Genomic DNA, 13,590 nt, shown 5'->3' with positions numbered 1-13,590 from the left:
ATGACACACTGGAGTAGGAGTCAGAACGCTGTGTTCTAACCCTGCTCTGCCACATTGGCCCTGACTGAACATGTCACCTCACTTTTTTGATCTCTGTCATGGGGATGTTGGCTATATGTTCTCTAGACCAGTGCTTCTAGAACTTTAGAGTGCAAATGGATTACCTGGGGATCTTATTAAAATACTGATTCTGGAAGTAGATATGGTGGGGTGAAAGTAGGTCTGCATTTCTAACAAGCTGCCAGATGCTGGTGGTGCTGCTGGTCTATGGACAACACATAGAGAAGCAAGAACTTAAGATAGGATACCCTCTATCTTAAACTTTCTCTAAGGCATGCATTAATGTGAAAGAAAAATCTAGCTTTTGATATTGAGGTTGGGACAGAGGTGGAGGGAGACAGAAGAGGAAGGAGAAGGGGCGGGGGAGGGGGAGGGAAAGAGAGGGCGATACAGAGAGGGGTGGGAGGTTTGAAGGGAGTTTGCCTGGGTAGGAGCACAGGGTTCCCCTGGGAGACTACCGGAAACAAAACTTGCCTGTCTTGAATTTGTGCTTTAGGATGAGTATGTTTATGAGTCTACCATGAAGCTCAGAACATTTTCATTTGTGTTGCTTTAAGCATTGGAGAAAGAAGTATCTCAATATTCCATTTGATTTGATGAATGTGGAAGCTTTCTCTCCTAAGTTTTAAAGATGTCAAAAGATAATTTTGTAAAAGCAGCAACAAAAATAATAAGTGTGTTACCCTGTCAAAGGAGCACCACTTTGTAGCTAGGTCTTATTTCTTGTTTCTTTGTGAACCAATTTGTTAGACTTAAGAAACCCATGCTGATGAATAGTAAAATTTCATATCACCCAGGGGCAGCCATAAAGATAATGGACTGTTGTTGCGGGGGGGGGGGGGGGGGGTTGGGCAGGGGGAGAAAAACAGTGGTTTGTTTCATCCAGGAAAGCAAGAATGAAAAAGGCAAACCTAATCAAGAATAAAGAATAAAATTCAGAGTTAAAAATTTGGTTGCAGCAATAGTCTATTTTATAAATACCTGCAATGAATCCTACTTGTGAATATCATGAAGAATTAGAAGTTAAAGCAGTTGTGCTCATATTCAATGTGATGCATATGCTATATATTTCACTTCCATTCATGAACAAATAACATGAAATTTACCAGTGTCATTATCTGATCAATGTGTAGCCACATTCAAAATGAATAATTTACACATTATTGTCTTTTCTTTGCATTTCCAATAGCCTCTTTGCCTCCTGTATCCCTCAATAAGCATTTATTCAGAAACTGCTATGCAGAGGTGCTATGCTAGGACCTCAGAATAATAATACAGTGTGCTTGATTTTCAATGATTAGACTTCTCCTTCTGACTGTGATCCAGTGCTTGTCATTTCTCTGTGGGTGTGGCTTCTGTCAGAACGCAAATGTCTCTTCCACATAAAATGAGACATATGAGGAACATAAGGCTTGATATTTTTGACACTGTTAGTTATGCCTCCAAAACCCAGCAAAAACTCCCCAGACTAACTCAACCTTTGTACATTTTACAGATGTAGATACTCAAGAACTTTGTAGGATGTTGGTATCATGAAAGGGGTTCTCTGCTGCCATAATTTGCAATACGTCACAGGCTAGAATGGAAACAGCACATTCTAGTTAACGGGCTTAAAATAGAGCAGGTTGACTGTACTTTTTGGAATGGAAACGAATATCATATGTGATGAAGGTGGACCTCAGCAAACCCCCTCACTTTCACATGTAAGATGAATTGAGTTTAGGCTTCAGCTAGCTAAGATATTTTGCATTATTTGGAACAACCTGGGGGGATTTAATAGTAACTACTAAAGATTCTTTTTTGTTTTGTTTTGTTTTCATTTAAAGAAGAAGCCATGGCGACTCTTTCATCTATAGTAAGTGAATGACAAGGATAGCCACTGATGGCTGTGGTGTGACTGAACTCCATAATGATTTCCGAGAAAGCCACAAGAATCCTGTTATGCTGTCTTGGGGTGAAAACTGCACTGTAACTGCTGGAAATCACAGTAATTGTGTTGTAAATCCTGTTAACACCCCTGCATTATATCTTGGTAACCACTGTTAATTTGTGACTCCTCTGCACTTGGGTGTGCCTCCAGGTTTCCAAACTTCAGAACTTTTTGCTGGATCAGCAATAAACAACTTAAACTTAACAAGAAGGGAGAGAGGATCTGGATTGTAATGTTGCTTTTGAAAAATGAAATCTTAAGTCATAAATCAACTTGCTCAGATTCCTGACGTTGCAATCATTCTGTGCTTCTTACTCATAATAGTAACATTAAAATTCAGTATTAGGCTTTGGCAGAAATAAAACAAAGAGGTAATACCCAGATGCCAAGGCCTTCTGGTGTCTTGTTAAATGCCTTAATGGTTCTATGTTGCACCGGACATTATTTTAAACCTAAGAGGAGATATCTACCATAGTTTTGAATGTTTACTATTCATCACTCTCAGATTAGCTGACTTATTTATAGAACCCTTGTGACTAAATGAGAGATTCTGGAAATTTGGGGTTAACGACCATGTGTGGATAAGTGAAAGGGAAGGGGTAAAAGGAATGAAAGGCTAAACAGGTTCCATCTCTTCCCTTACCTGTCAATCTATAATAAGCTTGAAGACTGGCTAAAATCTGTTCCATGGATTCCTGTGGACAGACTTTAACCCCAGTTGGGAAAAATGTTGACCTTTTTGTTCGACGCTTGGCCAAATCAAATATTCGTTTCATGGTTGACACTTTGTACATTTTTGCAGTGCTTTCAGATGTTTCGATTCTTGGGGCATTGTCTATGTCTTTAGATTCAGAATGGTGTATTTTAATGGAGAGATCTGTAAAAGAAAGATTGATTTCCTGGTGAATATATCCATTGATATATGTGAAATATATGATAAATGAATGGAATAAACTAAAAGTTATAATCCTCTGGTTTGTTCAAGTTCTACTCTGGTGCAACTGCCAAATTTCAGTGACGAGGCATTTTCAGAAATAAAGGAATAGCATAATGAGCTGATCAAGTGTAATTAAAAAAAAAAAAACAACATCTCAAATCATCTTGCCTTTAGGAACTGCCAAATATTGAAACCATTTCCCACACATCTCTAAAAATCACTCCCCACTTAGCACTCAAGCCTCCCGAGAGATACCTCTTTTGATAGACATTATAATTCAAGTGGGGAATGATAGCACACTGTGGTACCCAGAGGTGCACTCTGGATGAGGAAGTGGTGTGTTTCTAGAAACCCAGGGGGGAAATGCAACAAAACAACCTTCCTGCCTATTAGTGGCAGCCCTAGGATTTCTGTATGGTGGGGCTCAGAGTGTGGCACAGTGAAGGTGAGCTGGGGCAAGAACATGTGTTAGAGTTGACTTTACAGAGCAAGTAGGATATTTTATGGAGGGAGGTGAGAGGAAAAATGAAGGGGAGTAGGAAGAGATCAGGTTGGCAGAGGATTTCACTCCTGGAGCCATTTCATCCTGCTGGCAGTGCTGTATCTGTTAGGGTTAGGTCTAGACTTCATTTTTAACTCTCTGGACTTTTCATAACAATAACTTACATTCATTTAACACTTCTTTACTTTGAATTTTTTCATGTGTATTATATTATTTCACAAAAACTCTGCTAGATTCATGAAACAGATATTATTTTTCTCGGTTTATCACATGGTAGGGTACTGAGATTTGGAGGTGTCAGAGCCTGTTAAGAGTGGTCAGATCTTGATTCTTCCTCTCCCACTCCACCTCTTTCCTTTTATCTGTCTTCCATTTAAGAAAACAACAACTGATGAACAGTTGGGACCACTCACTATGGCCCCTGGAGACCCTAAGCATGTGGCTTACTGAGACTTATATTCCCACTTTACTAAAGAAGGGCCTCAAACTCTAATCTTCTGGCACAGACAAGCGAATCGAGCAGAAATCCAAGTAGGGTAGCTGTGGAGCAACTCAAATCTTGCCACAAAGCATAAAAGTTCCTCCTTCATTACCAGGGGTGGACTGAGTCCTGTAGGAATACCTATTCTCTGGCATTTTGAGGAGTCTTAGAGTACTCTGTCAATCTTGGACAGTGATAAATTCTTAGGACTCTCCAGGAAGAAAGGGAGCATATGGATTAATTTGCTCATCCAGCTACACATCAAACCAATAAATCATAATCTCTGAATGGAATGCAGCATCAGCAACTTTTGAAGGTCCCTAGGTGATTCCAATATGCATGCAGGCTTGGGAAACCACTGTTTTATGGATCTGTGAGGGCACTTCAGGTGAAGACTAAAGACAACTCATCTCAAAATGGCTTAAACAAAAAGGAAGTTATCACATGGAAAGGAAAGCTAACAGTAAGGAATGCCTGGTGAAAACAGAACTCTAACTCTGCCTTTCTGCCATTCTCTCATTTCCTTTTTCAGTCCCCTTATGTGGTGACTTTATCTGTAGGCTGGCTTCCACCAAATTCAACTTGCTTGCCCTTGTTCATTTTGAAAAATAACCTTTCCCTGAAGTATCGCTGACTTATGCCATGTGTCTGGACCAATACCAGTTGCTAAGGAATACACCAATGCTGCTGGTTTGAGTTGAATGATTACAGAGCAGGGGACTAGAATTACCCTGAGTGGTTCATTCTAACTGGGGAGGTGGTCAATTTTCCCTGAGTTAGGCTGGCTGCATGGCAGACTGGAAGGTGCCCACTGAACACTGGCAATTGCAAGAAGGGGATGGGATCTGAGTGTACAGCCATTAGTGCCCACGGCAGCTAGTAAAATGGGAATTTCAGTTTAGGAATGCTAATTTTTAATAACCTTTCAAACACTCACAGATTTCAGTGTAAGTCATAGAAGAAGTTTTTGTAATTACATTTCAATTGCCACTAAGAATGGAAGAAAAAATGTGCCTCATTCGATAATTCTAGGCCTATCCAGTATGGTAAGCACAAGACCATACTTTGGGAAACTGCTCCTCATACATCCCGCACTTTTCTATTCTTCTCACAGTGCCTATTGCAATGCTGGTCCTGCTCTCTACTTTGTCACCCCCCACAATATTCTGCCCTTTGGGGTTGGTCCTGTTCTTACTTGTTTTACGTTATGGTCTAGTAGAACTCTCTGAATAACTTGCTTTGGGAATAGTATTTACTCCGCCCTGGCTCTAGGAAGAGTGCCCATCCTGGCATTGTTCCTACTTGGATTCTTCTGGATCTTAACACTTTGCTCTTTTCCAGGCTTGCTCACACAGATCTACTTGATCTGGGCCTTTGGACTTCATTCTACCACGATAGGAATTGAAGGAGGTGAAAAAAATTACAGATTTGCTCCATGTCCCAGAATCCCATGAGCGCTGACCTGTTCTCTTTTTCCTACTAGGATCAATCTTCCCTATTCTCCACATGCCAAGTACACATAACTGGTGGTCAACAATGAGGGTGAATTAGGGTGAAGTGAGATTTGGTTTGCTTGGGATATCCTGGTTTATTGCAGCTATCCCTTCATTCTCAAATGTATCCTTGTTTGGAAAACGAATTATATGGTCACTGAATTTTTAATATCTCCCTGCTGGGGGAGATCCATGGCAAATAGTCTACAAATGGTTGTCTGCCTCATCTAGGAAGCACCTCGTTCCATTTTTGCAATCTCTATCTAGTAATTCTTTCTTTGAGATGAAAATTATCTTCTAGCATCTTCCACACATTAGTCCTATTTCTGCCCTCTGGAATAGCAAAGACCAAGTTCACAGTTCCTCATATTTCCCCTATGTTAGGCATTTCTCTACTTTAGGTTAACGATCTTCCATCTTTCTCTGGTGTCCTTTTTCACATGAGTATCAGACACCTCAGCTTGTGTTCCTCTAAATTACACAGAGACAACCACAGGGGATTGCCTGTGATGATACTAATCACTTGGGCATGTTTCAGAATCTTCTGCCTGCATCTTGACCCCAAGTCATCACTAGAAAAGAAGTAGGCAAAGTCTCCGAGAACAGGGACTAAGGGTTACCGGGGTCCAAAAATATTTATAGAACAAACCACACTTATGCTTACAAAGTCTGTCTTTCCCAAGTATTTCAAATCAAATCCCCAAATTTAAAGTATTGAAACATGGAATGTTACAGATTTCAATGAGGTAAAAAGAGCTAATGTTTATTGGAGCTAATGAAAGCACTCTTTGGTAAAGCAGTTAGATCACATTAGATACTGTCCTCCATGCTGCAAAAATAGTAATGTTGAAATTGAACTGAACTTCGATTCTCTGGATGCATTTTTTTTTTTTAAGATTTTTATTTATTTGACAGAGAGAGACAGCGAGAAAGGGAACACAAGCAGGGGGAGTGGGAGAGGGAGAAGCAGGCCTCCTGCTGAGCAGGGAGCCCGATGTGGGGCTCGATGCCAGGACTCTGGGATCATGACCTGAGCCGAAGGCAGACGCTTAACGACTGAGCCACCCAGGCACCCCTCTGGATGCATTTTTATGTGTTTGATATTTTTACTTTATATAAGTATTTAGAAAGAGTAGGTAAAAGTTTAATGAGAATGAATTGATAGTGGAATGACCTGCTATAAAAAGGGAGCACATTTAATAGAAGATTAGAAAATCTTTTGAGGCAGAAAATACCTGACAAAACATAAGTATGATCTGTATGATGATGAATTGGCTTCCATCAACAATTATTTCTTCTGGGTGAACTTCTGGGTGAAGTTCAAAGTTACAAAGAGAAAGAAGGGCAAAGTGATTTCAGAAAAAAACAAACAAAAAAACCCTGTATCTTTTCCAGAGTACAAGAATATTAGAAAAATTTAGTTAATTATAGTATGCACTTGGAAAAAAATAAATGCAATTTTACTATATTATATTATAGATTAATCACCAGGAAAAAAATCCTAAGCCAATAGTTTTGGGAAATAGTCATATCACTGAATGAGGAAAAGAGAAAAATGGAAATTAATACATTTGCATATTCAGAACTTCTAAATATAGGTAAGAGACAGATAATATTCATTGCTTACTTTCTAAATTTAAATATGTTCATTATTTGTGAAAGAAAAATGTAGTAGCAACAGAAATCATATGTTGCTCAACTAGTCAAAATGTTTTAATAGCACTAGTGGTGCACAGGGCCCTGGCTCTGTGACTCACCAGCTGTAAAACTTGGAAGTACTTGAACTGACTGTGTTTGAGTTTCCCCCGCCCTGTAAAATGGTGAATGATAGTGCTTCTCTTACAGGGTTTCTGTGATATTAGTAAATGAGTTACCACTTGGGCAGCACTTAAAACACTGTTGCATACAGGGTAAGTGCTTAGTAAAAACTCCTTTATCCAACTGTCCACTCATTTCACTTCCTGGTATCACTCTTCCTTTTTTTTTTTTTTTTTTCAGTCTTCCTTCTTTACGTGCTCTTTCATGACACTTCTTAGTCCTCAGACAAGACTGTGTGTGTCCCCGAAGTCTTCCTGTGCTTCCATGCCTTAGGGCTCATCTCATGCTTCTCTGTGCCTTCTTACTAGAGGGCTGTTCTTTTCCTTCTTCCTTCATGGGCCAGTTTCTAAGCTTTCTTTCCTTCTCTACTAAGCTTTCTCAGACCCCACACTCAGAATTCATTCATTGCTCCCTTGTGTTGCTTTAGTGTGGCTCAGATCTCTACTGATTTACTGATATACCAGTGTCCATTAAGTGTCTACTATGTTTCAGCCCAGGATGGCATATAGTGGTAAATTAGATGAACCAATGTCATGGAATTTGTGTTGTTGTGCTTGTTTGAAGAGTAATTTGTTGTAAATATGTTTTCCCCTTTAGGCTGAAAATACCTTTGTATTTGCAAAACCTAGACTTTTAGACTTCAAAAACCTGAGTATTGTGATCTTGTCCTCTCCCCAATTAACCTGGGTGCTTACCTAGTACAGGGTTTGGACAGGACACATATGCAGTACATATTCATCAAGTGAATTCATGAAAAATCCATGTGGAACAAGTAATGAGTTTTTTTTATAATATATGTATGAATTAGATTCATTAAAAAAACCCATTATGCTATAAAAATTAGTTTCTTATGTCCTGTCCACCTATATTATTGCAACCTCCTTTTTAAATTTCTTCTCCCTGCTATAGGGTCTAATACCAGAGGCTTTGGACACAGTCATCTTATTAAAGATAATATCCCAAGTGAGAAGACAAATAAAAAATTCCTTTGTGAATGAAAACCAAAAGAACAGAAAGGAGATGGGTTATGCATAAAGTATATTTTAGTAAAGTCAGCATTCCTAGATACTTTCAATTTATCCAAGAGTAAATAAATAAATAATAAATAGAACCAATTAAAACCATGGATATCAATGGGAAAGAATAGTAATATTGCCTAGCTCTTTAGGATGACAAGTCCTCAATTCCCTTGCCCCTCAATTATTGTAATTGAGATAAAACCATAGCCATGTTAAATTCAGCCCTCTTCCCACTCCTCACTTGCACCCTTGTAGTTGAACATGGATGGAGAAGAACAACCATTTGGGCTCACTTTCAATGTATAACCCTTAACTAGTATCACACTAAGTTTCCTTGGTCCATTGACCATTGAGTTTCTCACTCTCCGGGAGAACTACATACTTTTCTCAGATTTCCTGCACTTCTTGCCAATTCTCACTTTCAGCTGATGACCTTGTTCCACATTTTATTAAGAATAAGAGGAGCAAGAAGAGAACTTTATCAGTGTGCAACACTGCATCTGCTCACTGACTGCATCTGTGTTTATATACTCTGCTTTCCCTCCTGTGACTACTTGATGAGCAGTCCGCTCCTATTCAAGGCCAATTTCTTTACTTATGCCCTGGATCCAACCTTTTTTCTTTTCTTTTCTTTTTTCCTTTCCTTTCCTTTTTTTTCTTTTCTTTCTTTCTTTCCTTTCTCTCTCTCTCTCTCTCTCTCTTTCTTCTTTTTTTACCTCTTGAATACATTCTTCCAGAAACTCTTCTGCATTGCCTACATCATTATTTCCCCTCTTTATGTTGGATTATTCCTAGCAGCCTACAAACATGCTATTACTTTTCCCTTTCTTTAAAGGATTCTCTTGCTAACACTTCCCTTCCCCCTATTGACCCATTTTTTCCATTCACACAGCAAAACTCTTTGAAAGATCTGCCTTTACCACACTCTTCCTAAAACAAATCCTCCCTATCTATGTTGATACCTAAAGCTATCAACATTTCTCCCCTTTATTCTCTTCTCTTTTTTCCTCCATTTTTTTTGGGGGGGGTGGTTTGCAGTGTGCTCATAGAGCCTGGTATATTCAACATGATGATGTGTCACTTCACCAGAAGGTGTCACTATGTAACACATAATATATACTGAAAACTGATTGTTGGAAAATAAACTATTATCACTTTGAGTTTGGAATTGTACATGTTGAGTACTGACATTTGTTGATGGGGGTGATTTTTCAGCAAAACAGATCATTTGAGGAAGGGCTGAGACAGCCATGGTGGAATAGACTCCCAACAGGCTGGGAGGTTCTCATGAAAGTTGTGGCAGAAAATATTTAGGTGAGCAGGAAAGAATACAACTTGTCCATGGGCAGAGAACCTTCCAGCATGCTAAGAAAAGTGGTCGACACTGAAGATTTAAATTGGAGAGGGTCTTTTTTTTTTTTTTTTTCTTTAGACACACTACCCTGGAGCTAACCCAAATCCTGAAACCCAGTATAGCTATGACAAGTTTGGAAATTTCCATATATATAGAAAAGGAAATTAAATTAACAACCACTGAATTCAAATACTAAATTAAAACATGACTTTATCCTAAGGACAAGTCAAATCTGTCCAAGGGTAACATGGCAAAAGCCTCTAAAATACTGGGATTTTGACTCTTCATTTATTGTTTTAAAATTAGATTGCCTAAGCATATCTACTAGCTAATGTGAAGGCTAGCCTTTTAGTCCAAAGTATCTTTTCCACTCTAGGTTCTAGACTGGTGGCCATGTGGCCTTGATGTTGACTGGCATCCTGGAAGCCGCGATAGTGCACATCATCTCCCTGTCATATCAATTGTTTTCCTTCCTATACCCAAGTTGGCCTCCAGTTGTAGGCTGCTTGTGAAGTTTCCATTTCATGGCTCAGCTTTGCCCATGAATCAGTCTCTTTCTTGGTTATATATTCAAGTGGATCCTTATCATCCTGTTTGGACCACTCCTCACTAAACTCTCTTCTAGAGAGATGTTTTCCAGCCATCTAACCCTGCAGCCTCACAATATAGGATCAGTGTATACATACTGTGTCAATAAAACAGACAACAGGAAAAGGAGGAATGGAGCTTTTATGGCAGCATTGTTATGAAAGCAACAGTCACTGGTACAAGCACTTAGAGAACGCATTATGTTTCCTAAGGGAAAAGGCCTGCAATGCCTTAATGAATGAATTAACAGAAGCAGAGAGAAAAGTTACTGGAATTCCTATAGAACAAAAATCTCCATTTGAAGATCAGAATTCCACAGAGAGAAAGTAGATAACATTTCAGGATCAAATCAATGACTGGAAATTTTTAAAAATAATAATTTAATCTTGTATAAACTTCCTGACCTTACCAAAAATGAGTGAGGGGTTGTGGCCTTTATGCAAATGCTCCACTTCTTTCTGGTCAATTTTATCCCTGTCCACCCCCTACCTTAGTAGAAATGCTCAATTACACACCTGAGAAATTTTTCCAAAGAGCAAGGGCAACTAAATGTACATTGTGCTTAACATACCCGGCTATGCCTCAAAATTTAGGCAGATATATTGAATACCTTGTTTAATGTTTTTCCAGAAAATTGCATGGATTTTAAGCATACTGTTTTCTACATGATCAAGGGAGAAACACAAGAGCTTCTCTACACCTTGCTTTCTCACTTCTCTTCCTATACGTGTGTTCCCATTAAATTTCTACAGTGCCACCCCCAGTGAAAATGTGTTGGAATAAATGATAGAGAACATAATCATAGAAATTAAGGAAATGTCCAGTGATTTTCTTTAATGAAATATGAAGTGCATAAACTCTTGGAATAGTCAGCATACAGACCGATTGTCAATGATGCATGAGTTTCTTTCTCTGAAGCTTTTGAAACTTGGATGCCATTGCAGCCTTCCTTACCTCCCAAACACACTTGTTCAGCAACATCTCACTCTATGAGAATGACAATTAGTGGTCCCTTGTCTCAACAAATTAGAGCAATTGCATTATCTTTTTTCTCATTGCAAAATCAGGTTTGGCCATTATCCTTGATATGTCAGAACAAAAAGGGCTAAGACCTTGGAAAACCATTATAAGAAATAAAGGTTGCTAATTCCTATTTTCTTTTTTTTTTAATTTTTGAAAGATTTTATTTATTTATCTGAGAGAAAGAGAGGGGGATAACATGAGCAGGGGGCGGGTAGGGGCACAGGGAGATGGAGAGGCAGACTCCCTGCCGAGCAGGGAGCCCAACATGGGGCTCAATCCCAGGACTCTGAGATCATGACCTGAGCCGAAGGCAGATGCTTAACTGACTGAGCCACCTAGGCACCCTAATTTCTATTTTCTAGTCTCTCTTTGTATACATAAGTATTGAGCCCCTCTTCCACCTCATTGCACTGGAAAAACAAAAACAAAAAACCTTAAACCTAGAGGTGAGGTACTGACCTCACCTGAGAAATTTTGTTGAGGTGCAAAATTGCACTTTTTGTTGAGGGCACATGCAGCTTGGTGAGTGGGCAGGAACAGAAGTTGAAGACAGAAGTAAGCAAGAGAGAAGGAGTTGTCTCTTTTGTGTCCAGAGGCAGGTGACCTCTGAACAGGTGGTGTCATGAGCTTTTCAGGTCTGGTAAGTGTCAGGAGTGTAGAGGCAGGGGTCCAGCAGGGCCGTGTCCTCAACGATATTTGGAACAGAAATGCGTGCTAATTCGTCTACCCCTTCGTGGGGAGAGAGAGGAGGGCATATGGAGAAGGGGAGGAGTGTCAAAGCTGACTGACCTCTCTGTCCTGGGAGAGGAGAGAAACACAACGGAAGTACTTGCCATAGGGTGGTGTGAAGGTCTCACATGGCTGCCTTCATCTAACACATGGCATCGCCTCATAATGGACCCTGGCTGAGGTCCATGTACAGCCACTGCCAGTTCCAGGGCACTGTTCCTGCTGTAATTGCAGAACCACAGGAATGCCCTTGACTCTCAAGTGTTCTCGAGGTACATGGTATGGGGTCACAGATTGTGGGAAACTACAGGATAAACACATTGCCTCTGCATGGAGTGCTAAATTTACTAGAGAATTTTAGCAGGAAAGTTGAAAAAGTTAAGGATTGTAAGTGAATTTTATGTGAATACATAAGCAAAATTAGCAAAATCCTTTCTCCCCCAAATAAGCCAGCCTGGAAAGTTCGAAAACTAGGATATTTCTATAAAAGCTGTGGTTAACTGTAAAGTATATTACTTTGAAAAAATGGTGAGTGGAGCTGGTTGAGTGCTGAGGTCAGGTAAACAGGATGTGAAACTGAGGTGAGAACAATTATGTTCAAGTTGCTCACCTGCCTAGCTGGGGCTTATTTTTAGGAGCTAAAAAGAAATCCGTGTTTTCTCTAGCAACTGGTTTTTAGTCCCCCTCAAATCATTCTGGGTAGGCAGCTACCGTCTCCATTTGCAAGTGGGACCATTAAGTTGCTTTTAATCATCTCATCCTTACATTAACTTAAATCCTATTAACTTTTTTCCTTTCTACTGCTTCCCAATTTTTAACATATCATGGATACTTTTTTGGCACCAACTCCATAGGTTTCAGAACTCCTTCCAGAGTTTAAATAAACACACAGGTTATGGGTAAGAGAATCCAAATGGAAGATTACCAGTAAATCTGATATGTGGATGACCAGTTGCAATTGTATCTCACAAATGTATGGGACATTATAGTTTAGAGCATTTTTTGAGTGTAGCTTGACACAAATGTTGAATGGCATGGAATACAAATGGTTATGCTTGAACAGTACCAGGTAATTCATAAGCCAGAGGCAGTCCATGATGAGTCCATGATCTGTTTGGAAGTGGGTGAAGAAGATGAGTGGCAGGAATTCACAGAGATCTACCAAGAGCTCATAGAAAAAAAATTCCCCAAAATTCAGGAAAAGGAAACTTTAGAAGCTGGGGGTGCACTAAGAAAATATCATGGTATAAGAATGTGGATTTGTTTATGGGACACATTAAATGAAATGTGCCAAACACCCACTTTCCTTCTGGTTCCAGCACTGCTGGGTTGCTGGACAATGGAACCTCTCTCTCTGTGATTCCAGGGGTGCTACATAGTTGGAACATAGTTTGCTCATTAGATTCTTATGATGCCTAAAGAACTCATATCAGAATTAGCTCTAATTTAGCTCAGCATCTATATTTTCTAAATCTTATTGCTGCTTGTGATTCTGATATTGCAAACCATGAAAGACACCATTCCTCATTTTTAGTGCTTTCATGCAAACCTGATCTTGGAGTATGTGGGAATTTTGAGTAGAAAAGAATTGCATGTATAACATTGGTGCATATATTTCCACACACAAGAATATTTTAACTACTAAAGAAGAACAGA

The 13,590-nt window shown here is 39.4% G+C and overlaps 1 protein-coding gene across 1 annotated transcript in view; it reads right to left on the bottom strand.

The window, feature by feature from the left end:
• Window positions 1-13,590, bottom strand: part of IMPG1 (interphotoreceptor matrix proteoglycan 1) — a 124,801-nt gene that overhangs the window by 98,115 nt on the left and 13,096 nt on the right. The window contains 1 exon segment of the mRNA XM_088024314.1: window positions 2,634-2,867. Within this exon segment, the coding sequence (XP_087880440.1) occupies window positions 2,634-2,867 (234 nt within the window).

Source organism: Eumetopias jubatus, unplaced genomic scaffold, assembly GCF_037043125.1.
Source record: "Eumetopias jubatus isolate StellerSeaLion01/CBP00866 unplaced genomic scaffold, mEumJub1_p1.0 scaffold_6, whole genome shotgun sequence".
NCBI lineage: Eukaryota > Metazoa > Chordata > Mammalia > Carnivora > Otariidae > Eumetopias > Eumetopias jubatus.
Note: the sequence above shows the minus strand (reverse complement) of the source record. Positions and strands in the feature narration are given on the sequence as shown.